The 23,770-nt window shown below is 38.9% G+C and overlaps 1 protein-coding gene across 2 annotated transcripts in view; it reads right to left on the bottom strand.

Annotated features, from left to right (window-relative positions):
- LOC109041260 (follistatin-related protein 5) overlaps positions 1 to 23,770 on the bottom strand; it is a 214,353-nt gene that overhangs the window by 39,240 nt on the left and 151,343 nt on the right. For both annotated transcript variants that reach the window (XM_019057533.2, XM_019057534.2), the window contains exon 3: positions 5,477 to 5,585. In XM_019057533.2, coding sequence (XP_018913078.2) covers positions 5,477 to 5,585 — 109 coding nt within the window. The remainder of the gene's footprint in view (positions 1 to 5,476; positions 5,586 to 23,770) is intronic.

Raw genomic sequence — 23,770 nt, 5'->3', positions numbered from 1 at the left:
CTCCAGTGGCCATACTCTCTTAATATAGGTACTCTAGTGTATCCTTTTTGCGAAATGTAGTCCAGTCTTCCCTTATAGTAACAATTTGAGAAAAATCGGGTGAGACAGAAATTAAGTTAGGAGGTCAACGCTATTGTTTGCCCAACAAGCAACTTGCCGATCGTAAATTTGCTATTGATGACTGATAAATGGACGTATTTCTGCCAAACGGAACTATGTGCCAAGACATGAGCCCTGAGACGCATAAGAATATTTGCATAACAGGGCTCACGTCATAATGCATATAGTTCCGTTTGGTAGAAATACGTCCAAATATAAGGGTGAGCACTACGCTAGGCGAGTTTTTGCAAATTATGTTAGGTTCGTTAAACCAATTGCTCAATTAAGTCTTTCGTCATAATTGGAAAAAGTTGAGTGTTTACTTCCAAAAGTAACTCTTACACTATATGAGGAAGATATTAAAGCAGGGTCCCTAAAATGTATTGTCTTCGCTCAGAAACATCGACCTCAGTTAATCACAAGTAATTCAAATCCGGCAGATCTATTGGTTTAGAGAGTGATTTGATAGTTGATCGAGTAATATCGGCAATACCTGTAGATCTCAGGACACGTGTCTCAAAATCCTCGACTGTCACAGCACGCTGAGGAACGTCATGTATTCGTAGACAAGATTTGGCCAAGAGACATTTTAAAATAATTTCAAACCCTCGCTCTTGTGAATAGCGCACTCTTTTGGACGTAGTTTTAGAGTTATATCAAAGTTTTTGTCGGTCAAAACTCATTCGCGACTATTTGACGTACTTTGGCGAGATGTAACATTCGGAAATTTTTGTGAAAATGTTCCGAAATCCAAAAATTAAGTTATGGCCTTTGTAATTAATACTTTGTGACCCGAACGATGAAGCGCTTGCTTCGAAAAGCTTCGGTCAAATTTTATCAATAAAATGTAAGTTTTCCAAAAAATGTTACACTATTTCTAGCACTTGGCTACATTCCAAATACCAATATATTTCAGCGCTACTACCTTTTGGACATTGTTTTAATAATAAAATGTTCGCTGAACTTGAAAAATTATGACCTGCTCCATTGACTATCTAATCATTTCCCTACGTGCTGTAGAGCCACCTTAACTTTAGTCGTTAAAATCTTACTTTTAAAATCAAATTATTTTCACCAAAATTGTACAAGGCTTTGCTGAGATAGCTATTGGAGTAAACAAATGCTTGACATATTGCTGTACATCAAAATTGAAGGCGAAAATTACGCAAACGATAACACTACTAGTGAAAAGTGCGAACTACGCAAACAGTAACGAGTTGGAGGAAAGCGCGCAAGATAAGCGACAGAAATGAGGCAGGAAATTAAAGGTAAGAGGGAATCAGGGAGGTGTATTTCCTGTGGTTAAATGCAACAATTTTCAGGACGCCTGGCAAAGAAGGTGACCTGCATAACATAGAGGAAGCGCTGAGTCTGTGAAAGCTCTATTCATGCAGGTAACTACTTTCGTAGGGAACGATTTTTCCGAAATAGAATTACCGCCCCGTGTTCTTCTTTCCCCTCTTCCCTCCTTCGTTCATAATTAAGTCTCAAAGGAATGACTCATTTCCGGAGAATCTTCGACGAGGTCGCCAGACCCAATGAAGGAATTCACCAAAGTTGAACAATGTGACGAAGTACGCCGATTTTTGAACACCTTCGTCGAAGTCCCGCGAGTCAGGAAAAAATTTCTTAGGAGAAGCCCTATTGTTTTGGCAAGAAATGATGAGGTTCTCATAGAAATTATACAGGCTCTGCTACAGCTTGGTAAAATATGACAAAACGTCGCCCTCCTGACACAAGGGTGTAAAGACACTCTGCAATGAACCCTATCGTCCATACAACTCAATGCTTTCCGGGAATTCCGGGACTCATCTCAATGTGTAGTTACACCCTTGTGTCAGCCAGGTGACGAAAATTGGTTTTGGCTGCGTACAGAAAATGCTGGATCGTCGGCTCACGATTCCGCGCTTTTTTTAAAACCAGTAGAGGACAAGAATTTTTTGTGAAAGCAGCCGAAGCATTTTTCCCCCTTTAATTGAGGGGCTTAGAGGACAAGGCGCAAAAGTGCAGTTTTTGAAAAAAATTGAGATATTTATGAACTTAACTAAAAATAGTTTCCAAGTATATCCCTTACTTGCTCAGTGGTCAGTTATACTGACCACCTTTTTAAATAATTATTCATGCACACAAATGGTTGGTAAAGCACTATATTAATTGTTAATTTTAAAATGGCATCGACCTAAAGTTTGTAGATATTTGTAAATAAAATGAAACGTTGATGAAAATTAAAAAAATTGTCTCACAAATGAATCTTCTTTATGTTCGATTTATCATTATTTGATGAGAGTCCAGAATGAATGGCTTTTCTAACCACCCCTATTATATACATACGGGCGTGGAATTACAGTGGCGTTGCATGAGTACAATATTTCGGAAAGAAAACTTGAAATAATGGAGAGACTGCGGGTCTAGACTCCACATGGAGTGAGAAAATTCAAATATTGACAATATCTAAAAAGTAGAATCTGATGCCACTCTAGCGCTGTCTTTTGTTCCAATTCACCGTGAAGTTTCATTACGCTTTGGTAGCATGATTTTGTGATAAAAAGCAGTAATAGTTTACTTCATTGGCATAACAGGCAACGCTGGAATCAAGTTAAGGTATAGGAGGAGGAGAAACGAGTAAAGCACCCTTATTTAGTGTCGCATGTGACAAACACTCAACAAATTTCATTATAGCGCCTGGCTGCAACTACTCGGGCAGCGTGGATGTCCGTGTTGCATTCACCCGGAATTGAAGGCGTTTTCAATTTCAGTGCTCTTACTGCTTAACCCGTGACGTCGCGCGGCGGCGAGGCGGGCTGAGCTGTACCGAGGCGTGACATTTGAGTATCTTTTCTGCTTCATTTTTGACATCCTAATGTGATAGACATGATCTGTAACTCAAAAACTATGCCCAAAAGATGCTGCGACGCTTTGATTTGTCTCGTTCATTAGGATGGATTGGATAAAAATTGAACCGTTTGAATTGGACTTTAGACCAAGTTCAACTAAAAGGAAGGAACGTACATCTCAGAGAGAACTAAGAGATAATAATTATGAACTCAGTTATTCATATAATTATTTAATCTAAATATAATTCAGACTTTAAAAAACGTGCACATGTTTTTAAAAATAAGGGTTGAAAATTATGTTTATTGCAGAAAGTATTTCAAATCCAAACCATCTTTTCTCGACTGCACAGTGGGTACGACACGTGGGTACAGTCCTGCTCCTCAAACTTGATTTCCAAAAAAACTTGACAATTTTTATTCACATGACTGTGCTTAGGTTTTAATGAAAATCTATGAAGAGTATAATCAGATATTTTTTTAATTTAAAAGTTATTAAATTTTACTTTTAGGAGAGAAATTATTCCAGTCATACGTTAAGGTATCCAAACCCCCTCTAAAGTTCGGTTGCACGCAGCAAAACTTTTCCTTCACTTTGAAACATTTGAGAGCACGATTATGTAGACTAGACGCTAGGTTCGGTGAACCTATTGGTCACGGTGCCCCCGGTTGATATAATGAAGTGTGCATCGCGATTCATGTGACAGATTTTTTTTCTATTGTCTCCCTCTCTCTTTTTCACATGAACTATCTATTAATAGTTTCATACACGTATATGACAATTTGAGCTTACTTTCAATTCATGAATGAATAAAGCATGGACATGGTTGAACTTCTTTGCCTGGAAAGGCGTTTGAAATGACAAAATCAAAACATATTTAATGCAATTCCATTTATATCGAGTCAATTTCTTTTCAATAATATAACGGGATTTATACTGCCGATGATGATTGGGGTATTTTAGCTCCAAAATACCTTAAAATCGAATTTATCTTCTAGGAGTTCGACAGAATTTTTCCTTTATTCGCTTAAATTATTCCGTAGCACTTTTCTTCAAGAATCTGATAAGATTTCTCTTGAGGCAGATCAAAAAACTTAAATTCGTTCGAATAGCTTTCTAGATTCACAATACACGGTCTCGTCAAGGTGCGTCGTTGACCTTGCAGTGTTGGGTCGTGAATTCTCTTGTTGTAATGCTTGCGTATTTTGAAATCTCTGCAAATGAAAACTAAAGGGGTTGATGTGTGCGAGTTAATGACGCGCCTTATCAACACATTGTCTCGGAGTTAACTGCTTGTTTTTTTATATATTTCTGCTCTTTTCATACTCTTTTATAATAAATTATACATTTTTCTAATGAGCTTCACTCAATTTCCAAAAACAGAGACTCTATCACTTACAAACATGTAAGAAAAAGTGAAAAACTTACAAAATCTACGTAGTCAACATTTATAATTCATTGGTAAAGTTAGTATGGAAGGTAAGGGGAGGTCTGCGAGGGAGGGGGTGGGGGCTTGGAGGGCAGAAAGTGAATGTCTTGCGCGGATAGGTAGAGACAAGGATCATTTTTTACACAAAAATAAAAAACACACGAAAATTATATCAACATAGGTGAATAGGGAATTTGCGTTTTCCTATCCATGCTCAGTGGTCAGTCATACTGACCACCCTTTTTTGTCAAAATTTTCCGGTAAAAAAAAGTCAAAAAATTTTTCTTTCTCTAATTTTGAGTTATTTAGACCCGAGAGGCCTTAGAAAACTCGAAATTTCAAAAAAAAAGTTCAAAACCTATAATGTGTGCAGGTAAGGGATATTCTGCAAAACATTCACAACTAAAATCCTACTTTTAAGCATCGACAGTTGAGTTTAAACTTCCTTCCTGGCGTAAGGCTCTATGCAATTTTGAAACTTTGAAAACGCATTTTTGAAATCGCAAAAACTGCACTTATGCATGCACCTTGTCTTCAAACTCCTCAATTTTTTTTCTAAATCATGTTATCAATTCTCTGAAAGCAAGAAGTGGAGTTGATTGTAGTGAAACCGACCACCTAGTTAGTTTTTGTGAAGAAATATGTTCAGCGGTTTACTTTTATTGCAAAAGTGGGGTCTTTTCAATGCACTGGAGGGTTATTTTTGTAAAAGTAGCCAAGATGTATGTGAAAGCAAAGAACTTCCGGTACCCTTGGTTAAAAAATACGGGTTGGTTAAAAAAATACGGTAAAATTGGTTAAAGAAATCATCCTTGATTTGCACGGCATCGAGCGAAAGGATCATCTCGCATTTGCCTTGCGAATTTTATCGATTTTACATATAAAGAGCTCTACAAAGCGAGTTTTTGAATCAATCAGAGGCTAAGAATCAACGCAACTGCTTTGCGTAACTATTATGAAGCCAGTTATTTTTTGAAAGATTTTCCTACCACGCATCGGCACGTGGTCTTTTCTGGAGTTTAATTTTCTAAATAAGCCCGAAAAAGGATGCTCCTTTTTCGTGAATGCTGCTGTCCAGTAGTTGAGCTATCGAAATATTAAGAGCAATAAACTTACTTCGATCTGTGAGGGCAGAGATGTCATCGTCGTAATCCTCAAGGAATGATGACGTCACGGGAGCACTTGTAGAGGTCTCAAACGAGTCTCTGTGATGCCGCGAGCGCTGCTGCAACAAACCAATCATAAAAACGTTCAGTACAATGAATAAAACTGCATAAAAAGAAGATGAAGGATAAATGCTTTGGATTTCAAATTCCTATTGATGAAAATTTCCTCCGTAGATGCAATGTATGAACAAAGTATCTAGATCTTCTTGATCTTCTTTTCTATCTTCAAATATACTTAATTGATAACTAAACGTTTTAAATGCCGAAAATATTGCTACTTTCACCGCCAAATGAGTTTCAGAGAGTAATATTAAAGAAAAATGTCTTTTAAAAAAGTCAACAATTAAACAGTTTTAAATGACTGTGACTTCATTACCGACTGATTTTGAGAGCTTCAGTCAGGGTTAAAATTTACTAAAATTGTCCGACTTCGGCTTCGGTTTTTTTCAACATTCTTCTTCAGAATTTCACTCCGAAACTAAGAGATAAAGCATTTTTAAATATTTCAGTTTTAGTTCAACGGTACACGAGCTCTTGAAGTTCTCAACGAACAGAAAGTCCGCCGTAATCGGGCTCTATACATTATGCTTCCTGCCTCACCGATGCAGTTTGCGAAGTTAATGCTTATATAGGTTCGGTTTTCTGGCGACCTTCCGATATGTAACAGAGTATATGTAAGTCGTTTTCTGCTAAAAAAAGTATAAAGTTTCGAAATTTGCTCGTAAAATAGTGTAAAATACGGTCATCAAAACCATTTGAAGCTCTCCCACAGCCCGAGACATCTTCTGAAAGCTGAAAGAGGTATCTCGGAGCATTAAAGCCAGCCACAAAACTAAATGCACCGAAGGAAAGATAAAGAAAATAATTAAGCTTGCAAGCGAAGCAATGCTCACGAAGATAAAAATAAGACGCATTGTTATGACTTGACCTCCATTTATTCCCAGGGATAAGGATTTCTCACGTTGAAGTATAAGCGCAGAAAGTGCCACGTAATGGAAGATCATAAAACAATTCCTTACAGTATTCTGCTTAAGATTAACGCAAGGTTACAGTTTATGGAAGAAAGTAAATTTCAATTACCCACTGCTTGAATAAATTACCGCTATTTTCCTTGACATACCTACCTACAGTGTGTTCAAGAAAAAAATTGTCACATTATGCATAGCATACCTAGTTTATTCACTGAATTTTTCGGACATCATTGAGGACACTGGAAAACGTCGAGACTCAGTGCCGCCTTTGTTCCGCAGTATAACCTGTTTTACGAAATATTTTTTTAGGAGGCCCGAATAAAAGGCAGGACACACCCTCGCAGTCCTAAAATCAAACATTTTCATCGGAGCCCTTTTTATCTTGAAAATGAGTTCCTTATACTTGCAAATACGCGAATGAATTACAAGTAACTCATCTTTCGCACCTGCACATTACGCACATGAACTATTCAAAACCACCAATAATTGCTTGCCCATGTAGTGCTGATAATAGTGAAATGCAGTGCATAGCCAAAGCGATGAAGTTAACATTTTACAGTGTTGAAATGCGTTGTAACATTTTAAATAAAATTTCGAGCTATCGAGATGATTTGCAATTTTAAGGTGCTTTGCTGGTTGCCTACATTTATAAAATAATTTTGAATTGTTTACTTAACAGTTTTATCAGTTTTTTGGCAATATTGCGAAAGTTTCAGTTCCATTAACTTGATGAAACAGGTAAAGTGATACATCGAGAAATACATTTAACGGAGCAAAAAAATCAGCTCTTATTTCAACATTGAAAAATCACAGTATTACAGAAACTCAATATCTCGAGAACGGTATGAAATACAAAACGCTATAATAATATTGTTGTAAAAGAGAAGAAGAAAGCAGTGAGCGATCAAGGCCCAATAAACACATTTAGTCTTACCTACGTCACAGATAAGCTATAATCATATCTATAGATTTATTCTCATCGGTGGAGCGGAAATAGGTTATGTCATCGTCATTGTTTGAATGCAACATGTATATCGCGAGAACGAGAGCCTGAATCTATTGCAGCTACGTTTATAATAGACCCTCCGATGAAACTATTGCATGCGTCAGGGATTTGCAATCTAAATACTTCTTCACACGTAAAAAATGTTGCAAGAAACACGATGGTGCTATTTGTTTCCTCTGAACCTGACTCTCAACCTAAAAAAAATCTCTTAAAGTTAAGGCAGTAACTGTGGGAATCACCCACGATGCAATGAAAGTCCGCCTCTTTATCAAATCAAACTTTCCACGCATAGATAGGGAATAAAAAGCCAGCAGGGTTGCCACTTTAGAGATCCCAAGACTGAAACTATGACAGTCCTGCTAATATATTTGCTCCTCAACTTGCTCGCTAAATCTTAGCATAAAGAGGTTGCTAGATGCAGCAGTGGCGTGGGGTGAATTGCGATACATCGATTGTTATGCCATTTAAACCTATGAAAAAAGATCGATTATCAGGGTGTTCGCAGCGAACACCTTAGTAATCGATTCTTTACCATAGTTTCAAAAGGCGAGATATCGATAGTCGATTATTCACGCCACGCCACTGAGATACAGGGGTGGACTCACAGCGTAGCATGGAGGTACCCCTCCATTAGGCCTCAACTTTGAGAGCTTTTTTGAGCTTCGGAGTTCGTTGCAGAGAACAAATGTCACACCATTGTGTTTCTCGTAAATTTTATGTATGTATGAGCCGCTTTTACGGCGCGCTAGGGCGCTCTGCGACGCCTATTCTCCACAGGAATCTGTCATGGTAGAGATCCTCCGGAAGCTCTCGTAAATTTTACGTTAGAAAAACGTCTTAGATCGCAATGAAGCAAGGAAGAGATCCATTTTCCAAAAAGGCTTTCCACGATATATTGTCCTCGTAGGCAACACAGCCACAAGAGCTGAATGGTGAGTTTGTCGCGGTCCTCTATTGTGAGTAATTTACTAATTGGGGCAAGTGGCGAGTTCTTTCGCGCCAAGCTCGGTTTCCGCCCAATTGGAGTGGAAACTCAAGGGGATGCAAACGAGAAACAAACTGTGAGTGGCTCGGGTCGTTGCTCCCCTCCCCCTTCTCTTCCTCCTTTCACACCAACCCCCCCCCCCCCCGCTTCCATCCAAACGGATGGACGAGGGTCCCAGTGAGTGCATTTCGGGCACCAGCTCAAAATTGAAGGAGTTATGTCCAGGTTGTTGGCCTTGTTACAAATTGCTTCGAGTATTAAATAACCCCCGGGTGGGACTGGATTTGAAGCATACTTGAATTCTAGTTTTTATGACCGGAACATTTTCCATTGAAATAAGCTCAGCGTGTGAAATATACTTGCGTTACAATCTGAAAAATTCAATTTTTCTGGTGAATTTCAAGCTGAGAATAGCTTCATATTATCAATACTTAAAGCTCTCAAAGAACAGTCCTGAGGTGTAAAATGAAAACGATTTACGTCAAAGAGTCACGTAAAAACAAGAGGGCGGGGGAGAGGAGGCCATCCTCACAAAGTGATCAACGAGATGCTCTGATAGCGAAAATTTGATTCTGAAAATTATTGAAAAAAAAGAAAAAAAAGTTCAGGAGAAAGAGTCGAGGATTGAAATGATTATAAGAAACTGACACAAAGTGACAGAAAGAAAGAAAGATGAAAAGGAAAGTCGTGCCGGACCGTTCTATCACAGTTTGATACGATTTAATCCGGAACCTAACAGCTTCATAGTTTATGAACTTTCCGTGCGGTTTGCTGCCAAAAATGAAAAAAATATGTTTTTCACAAATTGTAATGGACAAACCAAAGTTCATCCTATAATCTCATAACAGAATTCTTCAGTAAAATGATTTACTTGGTTGATTGGTTGATTAACCCTTAGACGCCCAAGGCTTATTTTATACGCAAAATCCCAAGTTGGTTCAAATTCCCCGTCTATAAATATATTCATTTTGAAAGTTTTGAAAGTATTATCCATTTTATTTCTGTTTTTGAGGGTAAATATAATTTGCTTAAAATTATCACCTTATTTGTTGTTGAGTGGATTTCTATTCATAAAATAAAGTATGATAGGAGGTCTGCAACGTCGCAAATTGAGATATGTGGTTGCGGACTTACAACGCCAAAAGGAAAGGATGCGCGCTGATGACGGCGCAGAGATACAACTATTCGTGCTCGATGGATGTCCGTGTTGCATAGCTGTAAATTTGAAGGCGCGATGGCACGAGACGTGAATTAGAAGTGCTCCGCTCTGTGTTGCGCGAGAGGAGTCACTCAGGTTTTGGAGAAAAGTTGATAAACAAGGCCCGGATACGTATTTCTTCATCGACCGTGTTGACAATTGTTTTTTTCCTCCTTTTTTTCAATTTGGCGTTTAATTCCATCATCAAGATGTATTTGTGGGCATACATCTGAACCTCGTAAGTACCGTCCCCACACAGCTCGCAGGACACGTTTTTTTACCAAAGTTTGGGTCAATTTTACCCAGCTTGGGCATCTAACGGTTAAATTTTAAAAGTTAAAGTAAATCCAATTTGAAACATCTTATGGAAACAATTTTCATCTTTGTAGTTTTTCAAAAATATATTCAATGAAAAATTATTGTTCAAGTTATTATTTTAAATTGTAAATAGAAGACATTTTTTTAAAGGTTCATTTGATTAAAAAACGCAGATTAGAAAAAAATTTTTTTAACAGATTCCAATCCTCTAAAAAGTCATAAAATTTCCGGATTGCAGTTTAAACTTGCTCGCTACTTGACAAAAATTAATTAAACGTTCGTGTCTTATTTTTGAGGATGTTTAAGAGTATATTCCGGCCAAATTTCAAAATCCGATTATCAAATCCCATCCGAAAGAAGAAGAAGAAGAAGAAGAAGAAGAAGAACAAACTGGTGACCTTTCAACTGCAAGCATTGCATTCGGCCCAACGGTGTACTGAAAATTTTGCTTTCCTCACTGAAAAAAAAAATCTCGGTGTATTTAACAAGAAAAGGGTAAAATTACCGAGAATTCAGGGTTCTATTTGATCCCAGTTTTTTCTTGGTAAAATTACCATTTGTGGAATTGGTAATTTTACCGAGAAATCTCGGTGAAATTATTGACTTTCTCGGTAATTTTACTGATCCCCGGTAAAAACGCCAATAATTTTTATCGACTGTGGTAGAATTACCGAGATAAAATGGCAAAGTTACCGGGAATTGATTACCAATAAAAGTGGTATTCTTACCTGAAAAAAAACAGTAAAAATACCGGTGTTTAGGTAAGCTTACCAGTCTGTCTTGGTAAAATTACCAATAATTGGTAAAAAAAGTGAGATGGTAAAGGTACCAACGGACCTTGGTAAAAACGCCGAGAATTTTTTTTCAGTGCTGCTGGATCCGTTTTCCTGATGCGAACGGCCACAAATAATAACCGAGGTATGAGAAATTTTGATTAGTCACTATTTCACTTGAGTTGGATTTGATTTTGAACTTGAGGGCAGGCGGCGCGGTGGAAAAAAAGTTGGCTACTTGATAACCGGAGAAAGTTGACTGGTGATTCTGCGAGGCGAGCGGCCAGGAAGGGAGGGCCGGCAATTAAAAACAGTTATCAATTAACAACTGCTCCCGGCGTCGATTCGATTACTACTTTTTAATCAACTTTCTTTTGTGCCCCCACGTCTTCCTCTTTCGCTCGGCAATTTCCGCTCGCGAATCCAGTTATGAATGGAATTAATTACGAATAAATCACTCCCATTATCCCACCCCCTCCAGCAGGCCCCCCCGCTCCCCCCCTCGTCCCCTCCCGACGGGGAATTGAGATGAAAAATAGATTCGCCGACGCTAGCAACTCCGGGGCTCGCGCTAGGCATTTTGCGAAGTTTTCGCGCTTTAAATTTTAGGGGCGGTCGAAAGATCATGGGATAAGCCCTCCGCAACACTAATTAGGACAAAAAGTTTCTCCCAAAGCTGGGAGGATTGCTGAATTTACAGGACGACGAAAGATTTTCTGAAGTGAGGGGCTTGTAGGACACGGCGCGAAAGTGGAGTTTTTGCTATTTCGAGAAATACGTGTTTGAAGTTTCGAAATTACGTGGATCCTTATGGCGGGAAAAAAGTTCAAACTGACTTCCTGATGCTTAAAAATTCGAATTTGGGAGCGTGTTTTTCACAGAAAATGTATTAAGACTAGTTTTACATGAAATCATTGATATCTCATATTTTTCAAAAACTGCACTTATGTGCCTTTTCCTCCAAGTCTCTCGGGTCAAATATCCTGGTTCCCCTACTCTTTCTCTGCATCACGGATAATCAGGTTTCTGACCAGGTTCTTGATATTTACATATAATAACCTAAATCATCCTCTAGCTCTAGAGTGGGTATCAGAGGTAGTCAGTCCGCCTAACGTGCATGCATTGGTTATCCAGGGCGGAAGGAGGGTAAGATCCCAAGTAAATCTAACCTCAATCAATCTTCAGTCTCGTGTCACTCGAAAGCAATGCGTGTTAAAATTCAAACCTTATTCGTTTATAATTATTTGCAGTTATGGGTTAGGATCTCTACTTGCTAAGTTGAAGAAAAATCCCGCTAAAACGCCCACGAAACTTATTTTTAATCACCATCACATCATTCAACCATGTATAATAAAATTATATTGACAGCATCGACACGAGAAAATTGAGAGAGAAGGAGGTGGTAATACGGTAAAATACATTTTTTAAATGAAATTTTATCATCTTCTTTTGAATCATATTTTCAAATTGCCATCGGTGGATGTTTGGTCTTACTCCTATCCTTAACATCGATATAAAATATTTATATAAACCGTTTTTTTAAATGAAAATATTACTTCACTTTAAAAATATTTACATTTTTAAGACGTGGCAAATATTTGTAAAACCGTTTCCAAGCGATGGCATCGATATTAATATCAATGAGCCATAGTGGTGTAGAAAGAAACTAGACGATATTGAGTATAAGAGGGGAAAACCCAAGAGGCACGCAATCATTGGTTTTAACCAATTTGTACCTCGATCTTTTAGAGTTAAGTACGTCCAATTTTAAGCATTTGGTTGAGCGTGCACCACGCTGCAGCACAGTAAAAACACAAAATATAAAAGGAAAAATCTAAGTACTTTGGAAATCAATACATTTGACACGGAACCACCTTAATATTTACAAAACACACATTAGATATTCCTATAATACATATCTTTTTTCCAATCAATTTAAATGAGAATAATCTATGCAGAGTGTGCAAACATTTCAGAATAATGAGTTGAAAAACTTCGACTCCACGAGTTTAAATATTAGCGCCTAACACAGAGCGGAGCGGCCGGCGCGGCGTGCTGCCATGCCAGCGCGACATGCGCACTGGCGCCTACAAACCTAACAGGGATACTTCACGCATTGCGCAATGCGTGAAGTATCCTGTTAGGTTTGTAGGCGCCAATGCGCGTGTCGCGCTGGTCGCTCTCGCCCGCCGCGCCACGACGCTTCAAGCAACCATTTTGCAACAGGAGTGTTGCACAGTAACATACGAAATTGAAAACGCTTCAACGTATCAAGAGAGACAGGCATTCTTTAAGAGTACGGAGCTTTCCTCGCAAAATAAATCAAGATATTACGGCAGAAAAAGAGAGCGGTAGCCCAAAAACTCACCAAGTCCTGGCATTCGTATTTAATAAAGTTTAGCATAACTTTTGAATTTCACTAGGAGGTCAGAGTGATGTGACTATACCTAGTACCATAAAATTTGGGTGATTACTTGCATTAGTTTACATAGTTTGACTGTATTTTAAAGAATAACTAGTTGTCACGTGCTAAAGGGCCCAAAATAAGACGTAACAGGATGATTCATCCTACGATACTCGTTTTGCATACAGTAAGTATAGAAGGAACCTGTTTTAGAACCGCTGATCTCAGAGAAAATCCACCGTGAGACATTGTTTGCAAACGAGTGCTGAATTCTAAGTTAAGGACGGGAGAAAATTGACGAAGTGAAAATACACAGGATGAAAACGCTCGAAGAAAGGACGCTAAAGTTCCATAGAGGAGGGCCACTCTAGATTTATCTAGTGAAAACATCTCCATCCCAACGGATGACGTTCGAAAAATGCTCCTTGCTATGGCCTACATCCAGGGCTTGAATCCATATCAGTAGGCCTGGCATCTCTTTCCCACGTTCAAGAATGGGTTATCCCTGTTTACTCGGCTTCAGATCTATACGCCAGATAAAAAGGATCATTTTCACGTCTTTCTAGCTCCTCATGTCGTATTATTTTCCTTGTTTTTCGTCACGCGGGTTGGAAAAAACAATCTCTGGATGAAAAAGGCAAAATCATTCAGGAGGTCACAAGTCAAGGTTTTTCTATTTTTGCTTTGCACGCTGAACCCGTTCTAGGCACTTAAAAAGAAAAATTCATGATGCTATCGAACAGTTTTATTGCAGAAGACAAAACAAATTCTTTTTTCGCGTGGGGGAAAAAGTTAAAAATTATTATTGTGAAAAAAAATACACTTTCTCTTTTCAAGCGGTAAGTTGTTTCAACTATTGCTGTAAACTTCTGATCTGTCCTTTGATTACAGTGGTGAGGCTTTTGCACATGAATCACGCGAATGTTTAAAATCATAATGAAAGGCTTAAATTCATTACGACTAAAAAGTCGGCGTAAAATAGTGTCAGAGAATAGTTTTCAGGGGTTTTTTTCAAGAGTTTTCCGCGGGAGGACCCCAGAAGCCCTCTTCTAGGAGGTAACTCCTCCTTACCCAACTAAGCCCCCCCCCCCCCCTCCAACAAAATCCTGGCTACGTGCCTGGTAAGAAACTCGATTCCACTCCATTGGAATCATTAAAACCAAAAGAAAAATCGCTCCTCCTCAACACTCTTTCTCGATCTGGACTCTCCACTGCTTCGTTTCATCTTTGCAAGTTTAAGGACCTTCTCCTTAACATCCAACTCCTTCACATTTTACAGCGCTCCTTTTTCTTTTCTCGAAAGTCGCATTTCACGTTGCCGGATACCAGTATTATTCAAGCATATTAGAATCGATGAAATTGGCAAATTCGAGAAAAAATCGCAACCTTGTAGACTTTTGGCTCTCTCCGGGTTCTTGTCTTACGGCAAACTCTCACGTCGACGTCGTCGCACGAACATGGAGCGGGTGAAGAGTTTGCAGCGTTGACAGGTGTCACTGTTAAATGCGTGCTCGTGTTAATGTTGAATCAAAGAAAGTAGTGAATAGCTTCGCATCAAATTTGGCAACCGAGGGTCTGCCTCTCATTGCTACCCTCGAGAACGGTACAAAAATCACGTAACCGAAGTCTGACTTCCAGAAGTATTTCTCGGCGAGTTCTTCAGATTATTATTTTTCACAGAATAGAATATCCGAAGTCTTTTTTTTTTTATATTGAAATTGGAAGCTAATACCTAATTAAAAAGAGAATATCAAAGACCAGGAGCCAGGAGCCAGGAGTTCAGCCAGGAGCTGCACTTGGTGTTTGTGGATCTTCAGAAAGCTTATGACAGCGTGCCGTTAGTGAAACTTTGGGAAGCCTTGGAAAAAAGGGGTTTTAGCAAAGGACTTGTGGGGGCAATTAAATCATTTTATATCGGGACGATAGCAAAAATTAAGTGTCGTGGAGAGTTGTCCGGAGGTTTTTTCGTCACAAAAGGGCTAAAACAAGGCTGTTGTTTGTCACCAACACTATTTAAGGTATACCTAGAGCACGTGTTAAAGGAATGGAAAAATAAGGTTGCGGGAATGGGCGTTCCACTCCTTGATGGGCAGACCCTTTATACTCTATGCTTTGCCGATGACCAGATCGTTGTAGCTCAAGATGAGGAAGATGCAGATTACATGACGCGGAAGTTGGTCGAAGAATATCGGAAATGGGGCATGGACGTTAGTGTGTCCAAGACAGAGAAGCTGGTCGTGGGAGCAGCGCATCAACGGCAAAGCATAGAGCTTGAGGATGGACGGCGCATCGAAGAGTGTGACGAGTATAAGTATCTCGGTGTTTGGCTCGATCAGGATGGAAGGATGGATAGAGCAATTAAGGACAGGATCATCCAGGGCAGGAGAGCCATCGCGATGCTGAACGGGGTGCTCTGGGATCAGAGCATCTCAAAGGCAAACAAGCACCGGATATATGACGCCATCGTTAAAAGTATCGTGCTCTATGGTAGTGAAGTGTGGCCTTTGACGAAAAGAACGCAAGAAATGTTGAGGGCAACTGAAATGGATTTTTGGCGGCGATCTGCCGGCATTTCGAGACGGGACCGTGTCCGTAATGAGAGAATTCGCCAGGTGATGAAGGTTGAGAAAGATATCGTGCACGACGTCATGTCCAGGCAGTTATGCTGGTATGGACATGTGCAAAGAATGTCGGAGGAGAGGTTGCCCAAACAAGTTTTGGATTGGGTACCACCTGGGAAGAGGCGACGGGGGCGTCCCGTAAAGGGTTGGCGGCAGGGCGTTGACGAAGAGATGTTGCGGTGTCAGTTGCCCGATAACCTCTGGGAAGACAGGCATATGTGGCGTTTGGGTGTCGTAGAACGCCGAAGTGCGTTGTAAAGCGACTTTATATATATATATATATATATATATATATATATATATATATATATATATATATATATATAAAAGACCAGGTTAAAGACAGCAGATCATGCAATCTGACGCCTCTGAAACGAAGGAGAACTTAGGGCTCATGAATTCTTGGTAATTTCGACTATATTTTTATCATCTTTCAATTTGCGTTTAGTTTGCCATGCATACAAGGAAAGAGGATAGAAAACTTGAGAGATTGCTATGCAATGGGTTGTTAATTACCAATCCGAAATTTTAACACAAAAATTTGGTTATTATGGGATAAAACACAAAATAACCCAATTCTTCCGTTGACTCTGGGGTCTCCCTGTCTCTCCATCGTTTTCTGCGCTTAATTCACCGCAAACTGTACCAAAATCAATACAAACTTTGGGTTGATTTGTGTTTTACTCCGGTATAAACCAAAAGTAACACAAAAATACTACTTTTGTGTTGCTTTTGGTTCTAATCATCTAGGGGGAACTATTTTTTTTTTTGGGGGGGGGGGGGGGAGACCCTCCCAAAATATCAGCATTTTCAAATGCGGGGATGCCTCAGTTTATTTTGCCATGAATTCTCTCCCTTTATTTTCCTTGAGAGAATAATAAAAATAGATCTTCCTGCACTGCCGTGCTATAGGGAAGAACGCCGTATAAACATTCGAGAGTCTCCGAATTTTCTTCGATAAAATGTCCATTTTTGAGGAAAGTTATGAATATATTTCCTTTACATTTTCAGCATCTTCAGGTAAAATTGTGAGCTACATTATCTGAAAAATTGGGAGGAAAATATTCATAAATTTACCAGGAAATTCACTTTTTATGAAAAGATATTCGGCAACGTCTGAAGGTTCATAAGGCGTTTTTCCTTAGCATGGCAGTGCTCCCTGGCCCTCTAAATTTCACAGCCACAAAGACAGGGACGGGCGCGTCAGGGGCGTGAAAAATTAATCCCTTCTTTTCGTGGCAACCCTTCGGCCCCCGGTTCAGCGGAGCTCAGAGGCTAACGACGTTATTCAGAGGCTAATGGAATTTGATGCTGTTTTCGCCTAAACCGCATCCGTTTTTTCATCCCCCGCTTTTTCTTGAGCTTGATTCCTTGGCCCCCTCCCCGAGCCGGCGACGGCAGTAATTCTTGGCATAAGCGCGAGATTACGGCCTGAGCACTCCTGCTCCACCCCCACCCCCTCCGCATCTCAGTTGACTTTGACGCTCGGGCGCGGGGTGTAATTGGAATAAATTGAGTAGAACTCGTTACGGCAACTTCCCGGCCGTCGATGAGACCCAGCGCCTGGCTACTTAAATAAAGCCAGACGACGCCGCTCGTGGACTGGACACGGAAGCGTGCCCACAGCGTTTTCGTCCCAAGATGGATTTAATAACCTTTCGAGTTTCAATCAGTGTAAAAGCATTCTTTTGGATTTGTCCATCGCATCTTGAGAATATTGAGAGTGCCTCTCTCAATTTCAAAGGGCCACTGGCAAAAGTTACATGTTTTCTCTTCAGTATTTTGTGTGTCTTCAATATTTTTTATAATCTCAATCTTTACGCTTTAACTCAGCTACAGCAAGTTCTTTTCACTTTGAACAATACAGGGCGGAAAATGAAAAACTTTCGATCGAGAGGCCTGCCGAAACCGTTGTGGTGCCCGATTTGACTCACGTTGAATATTTGTTTTCTTGTGACCGGGCAATTCAAATTTCATTCGACCAATGTAAAATCATCAAACGACGATTCAAACGACAGGAAATTCAAAAATCAACTCCTGAAAGTACAAGTATTAACAAGTATTTTAAATACAGCACAAATTAAAGTTAGATTATACCAATAACGCCATCGGCATTTTTGCCATACTCAACCATTGTGAGTTGTAAGCAATCATACTTGTTATTTAGAGGCTGATTTTTAACATCCTTTCCAAGGATGGCGGCACGTGCTGCGTTTTTGTTGCGAAACTCACGACCGTCACAAATAGCTGACTTTCACGTTTGTTTTTAAATCCCAGAAATCGTCCAGAATTAGGAAAATACAACTTCCAGGGGAAATGTTGAACCTGATTTTTCGAATTTTTTCATCCTGAAACGTCCCCTATTTTAAATTTTCGCCCACACACGTAGTGCTTTCGATTATACCTTCTTTATCTGTTTGTTTATTTCTAACCGTTCCACGACACCCTACGGCCATGTTTGCAGTACAAAAATTTTCGTTGAGTTGGATCGAAAAATTGAACTTTTAAATTTGGATGGAGAATTGTCTCGCGCGCACCACCCTAAGATGATGCTTTTGAGTAGGTACTTAGTTGTTTAACATTGATCCCAAATTCACACGAGAGACTTGGTCATACTGTTAGTGGCTGACTTATCACGTCTGAGCACGGTAAAATATTTTGGAACTGACTTTTGGCCTTTCCATCATTCAGAGGCTTATTTTCCAACATACCATCAACTCTTGACCTTTAATATTACGATTGAGGTTCCTTTAAAAAAAAAAAAAAACATACTGCGTGCGAAAAGCGAGAGTTTCTTTTGAGGTTATCCCTTAGAAAAAAAGAGGCGAAGACTTTTAAAAGTCTCCAGCGGTGAAGTTTGTAACTAAGTGAGAATAATGTTAATCTTTTCAATTTTAACCTGACCACTTTCCTCGGTTTTTTCTCGGCAGGAGAGGGAGATACCCCCTTCCCGCTTTAACGATACTTTACCGCTGATCTAGAGTGGGAGAGAAGGGGGGAGGAGCGAGAGAGAAAAAGATGGTAGGTGGATGTAACAGGCGATTTGCTCGGCTATCAGGTTAATGACTCCAATTCCTCCTTTTTGCCGGGTTACCTATCCGCAATCATAACGGAGATGAGCGAGTTTGCGTTGCCACATTAATGGAGAAATATTATAAACATAAACATTTCTCGTTTGTAAAGAAAAATTTACCCGTCTATAACAAGATATAAAATTGAAACAACGACCTGACAACATCAAGTAGGGGAAAAAATACTGAAATGGTCGCGTAATCTTATACATCAGGTTAAGAGCTTGCCGGAATGGCAAATTGACCTCAGATTTTTTTTGTTTTTATTTCATTTTACGAGTATACAATATTGCAACTTAACATTTTTTTTTCGAGGAACGTTCGCTCTACGTAGAAAATAATGGTGGCAACATTTATGAAAAGGCTGAATTGAATCGTATTTTAATCCGGAGACTTTTTGAGATTCGCCGAGCCAATCTAAGCTCGCGCTGTTTTCGCAAGTTTAGATTTTATCTAGCATTCTGCAATATTTAGGGTATATTATAAAAACAGTATTCCTCTGTTTACACGGATCAGAACATCGAGAAGACCTCAACGATATATCTGGAGGTTTGAGACTGAGAAACGTTGCAAAGCGACGGTAAAATTGCAGGAACACGTATATCGTTTGCGGTGTTTTTAAATCTCCACTCCTAAGTATATCTTATTTTGTCAAAAGTTAACAAATCGACACTATTACTTTACTCAGAGGAGAGAAATCAGTAAAATTTTCAAGAGATGACCGTCAGTATTTCTCCATATTTAAACAATAAAGTATGACAAGAAGTCTGATACGTCACAAATGTGAGATATATTTTGCGACTATTGGGCTTTCTACTTAATTTTGCACGCGCTTACACACAGCCCGAGCTGTCTCATACTTTTAGAATGACACTTTGATTTTACGCGCAAGACAAATGGAGAGAATGTCCATATCGACACTATTATTTTAAGTTTCTATCGAACTTCGTAAAATGATTATTTGGGATCGTAGAGTTCAGATTCTAGGCAAGATTTTCCTGCAAGAGAAATGGGAGATTCTCTGTCTTCTCAGGGAAGTTAGATAGGATTAGGAATCGTTCCAATGCGAAGGAGAAGCTAAAAAGAAGCAACAGAAAAAGAATGATTGAGGAACTTCTGAAGTTGTAAATACTTTTTCAAAACGTTTCCGTAGCGGATTTAAATTGGTTTAAGTTTATCTCACGGGGCGTAAGTTCCGAAGGTGGGGTGATTTTGCTCATTAATGTTTCTCCCACGTTCACAGCAAGTTGTTACTCAGACTTTCTTCGCTATTTGATGCTTAGACAAGTTCAGAAAACGGACGGTAATGGTCTAATCTAAAATTGTAGTTGAATGGAAGAACTATGATGGCATTTTATTCCAAACCTGCCTTGCCCTATTATTACAGCCTCAACTTGCAACTTGGAAAGCTTATAATGAGTTAGAAGGTTGATTTTCTACAGAACTAGAGGCGTTATTTGGAGACGGCAGGGAGGCAAACGCTCCCATCAATGCAGTTTACCTTATTCTTCAAAAAAATTTTGCTTCATTTTGATCGATTCAAGCATTTTACGGGGTGTTTTGACGATTTAATCTCCTGGCCCCATTTGCGAATTTTCCGTACAAGATTTGCCTGAATTTGAGGTATTGACTGCAGAAAAGGCATTTCTTAGTTGATGCGATGTCTTGTAATCTTCATTGCTAATTTATATTTCAGAGAGTAAAATATTCAGAAATTCAGATATTTTCCGTTTTCAGCGTTATAAAATCATGAAGGAAATCAGTAAAAATTCAACGAATTCCATACAATTTGTTTTAAATGGATTGAAGGTTCGCGGTGATTCTGAGACATCGCAACTGACAAATGCCCTTTCTACATCCAGCGCTTCGATTGTCGTTTCCTACACATTCGACTCATTCAACATTTCAACGTTGTTAATCCAATAAAAATAGAATTTTTACCAGCAAAATATTGAGTATTTGTAACTGAGAATTTGATCAAATTTCTTTTTGATTAAATGCAAAAGTTGGTAAAATTTTGAATAGAAATCGCGCGATCATAATTCCATAAAAATTGAACTGTTTCAGTAAAGTTTGCGAGCCCCGAAAATACTTATACGTTCCCTCGTCTAGAAAACGACAAAATGGCAGCTATGGATAAAACTGGGGGCACCATCTTTTTCCACTAAATTTCACATGGTTGAAACAGGTTCCAGGAGTCCCATGCACGAGCTAAATCCAAGAAAAGCATGGGTTCATAATTCTAAATGAAGGGCGGCTGACGAGATAAGCTGCCACCAAGTGCAAAAGGGTTATCCGATGTCAGATTGATATTTTTCTCTTTTTCAAACGAACATCGCACAAGGTTGTCGTACAACGGAATAATTCCCTGAGTTTGATGACCAGCCGGTCCCACAGTATGTGAGTGTTTTCGATGGCATTGCCAACCGTGGTCTAACACCACCTGCGAAAGTGTGACACACTGCTTCGTATAAATCACCCCATGTCGAAACCTGACAAAATCATTGTCGTCAAATTGCGTAACAATCGTATTTTTAACGACAAGAACGCCGAAAAATTTGACCAGAATTCGCAATGTGCGATTCTAGCTTTTACAATGTTGTTATTCGTTGGATAGGCATTCTAAGTAAAAAAAAAAGTATCCTTTGCAGAACGTTTCCTAATTTTGTTTGCCTTCGTAGTTTGTACAAGTCGATTCCTGAAAAAATTGTTCATTTCGGCAACCCTGCGAAAGCTCAAGCTGATTTTGATGAGACTAATCTGCTGCCAGCGTGGAACTCGGGTCCACGTTCCGCGGGAAGTATCCAAATTCGTGCAGGCGCTCGATCCCCCATTTATTACGAGCGAACCTGTTTAATGAATATATAATTCCTCTTAATCCCTCTCCATGTGGACCAGAGAATCCCTGACGTGTGCGAGGACCGACATTCTCGAAATCATATCCGAGAGTAAGGAGAAATAAATGGCCCGGAATCTTTTGAAAGTCATTCAATTCCGTACCGTTCTAAGGAAATAATTCAAAATGAATGCTTGCTGATAGGAACTGATCAGGAGATCAGTGCTCAGTAAATTCTTTCAAGACTGTTCATGTGGTTTCACGATGCAATAGTTTTCATTATTTATCCATTATTTAAAATAGGAATATAAATAAAACTAAGTCCGCGTATTTGAGTAAATATAGTCACCAGCAACAGCATTCAAATAAAACTTAAATAAAATGTACAAGTTCTAGTAACTTTTTCAATAATAATAATTACACCACACAAAAATTATTCACCTAAAAAAAAATTATATTTAAATTTTCGGAGAAGAAAATAGCTCAGTCGTCCAGCCAACACGTTCTACACGGATTTTTTCCCCCATTAGCTTTGTTTTCTCTTTTATCGTTATTATTTTTTCATTTAAGTCAGTTCATTTTAGTAATATGCAAAGGTGGAAGACTGAGCTTAAGAAATTGTGTTCAACCTTACCAAAAAGTAGGAGCAATGTAAGAAAGTTATATCTGCGCTGCCACCCTTAACTTTTGGGTGATTTTCTTAAAAAATTAACTTTCAGCTTTGAGTGTCATTCTGCTCAGATCAGAAGCAGATCCAGCAATTTTTCAACACCGGATTTCCTCCATTTAAGTCTATGTTGAATGATCGATTCTTGTCGGAGCACCTGGCCCCTCCAAGAATCGATACATTGCCATAGGTTTAAATGGAAAAATAACGATGTTGCCAATTCGCTGGATCCGCCAATGGCTCAGCTTATTGTTGATCAATTTTCTTACCTGGAACATAAAGGAAAAAGAATCGGTTAAATTAAGATATCTAATGATACTAAAAATAATTTCATATCAAATTTTCCAAGTCATAATCATAGTGAAAAGAAAACGTCTACCCAACAGCAAATGTCCGATTTCGACGAAGAAACTACCAGACCACGTATCTCGTTTGCGGTGACTAAGAATCTCCACCCATATTTTATTTTTCTGAAGGAGACCAGATCAATATCATTCCTCGAAATTTTCACAGAGTTTTTTCTGCACGAAGAGGAAAATTCACGGAAGTTTTCAAGAAGTGACGTCAAGTAGTTTTCCATTTAAAACATGAAGTATGACAAGAAGTCTGCAACGGTGCAAACCGAGAAACGTGGTCCGGTAGTTTCACCGTAGATATGTTATATCAAGGCTAAAATGTTATCAGAATATTCTTTGTGTGTCGAGATTCCATCAATTTACTCTCAAAAAGTGGAGACTATCTTCCCCGCCAATAACTCCTAACAAACACTCAATGCAGACGCAAAGTAATAAAAGTGAATGAGGTTAAAATGTTATGCAGCAAGATGTTTCGTAGAAACTTCATATTATCAAATATGTTATAATTATTTTACCGGCAACCAGTGCAACGACTGAGTCCCAGGGATTATTTTTCTAACTCGTTAGATTTTATGGAGTTTGAGAAAAGTTGATGAGGTATCAACGAATGAAAATAAACCCGGTGCACGCTCAATGCTACACATTTAGAAAGCCATATTGCTGACTATGGGAACAACTCAAAGTTTATTCTCTGCATTTGTCATGGGCAAATAAAAGAGAACAAACGAAGAAGGTATGCTAATTGTGTCTTTTCGTATTACGGGTTCAATGTAAATATTTAAATATTATATCCACCAAGTTCCCTCCTCATTTTCGCGCCTCTTTCATTTCGTTTCCCCCCTTCTTTGCTCCATTCATTAACAAAATTAACATAATTTAGTCCAAGACATAGGTGGAAACAGAACTGACAAACTCAAGAATACTAAAAAAACAACTCCCACCGGAATGGAGGAACTTAATCAAGGCCAAAAGCATGCCTTTGTTGTCAAATTAGATGATAAACTTACGCGATTATTATTATTTATTAAAGTTCGGTAC

Source organism: Bemisia tabaci, chromosome 1 (assembly GCF_918797505.1).
Source record: "Bemisia tabaci chromosome 1, PGI_BMITA_v3".
Taxonomy (NCBI): domain Eukaryota; kingdom Metazoa; phylum Arthropoda; class Insecta; order Hemiptera; family Aleyrodidae; genus Bemisia; species Bemisia tabaci.
Note: the sequence above shows the minus strand (reverse complement) of the source record. Positions and strands in the feature narration are given on the sequence as shown.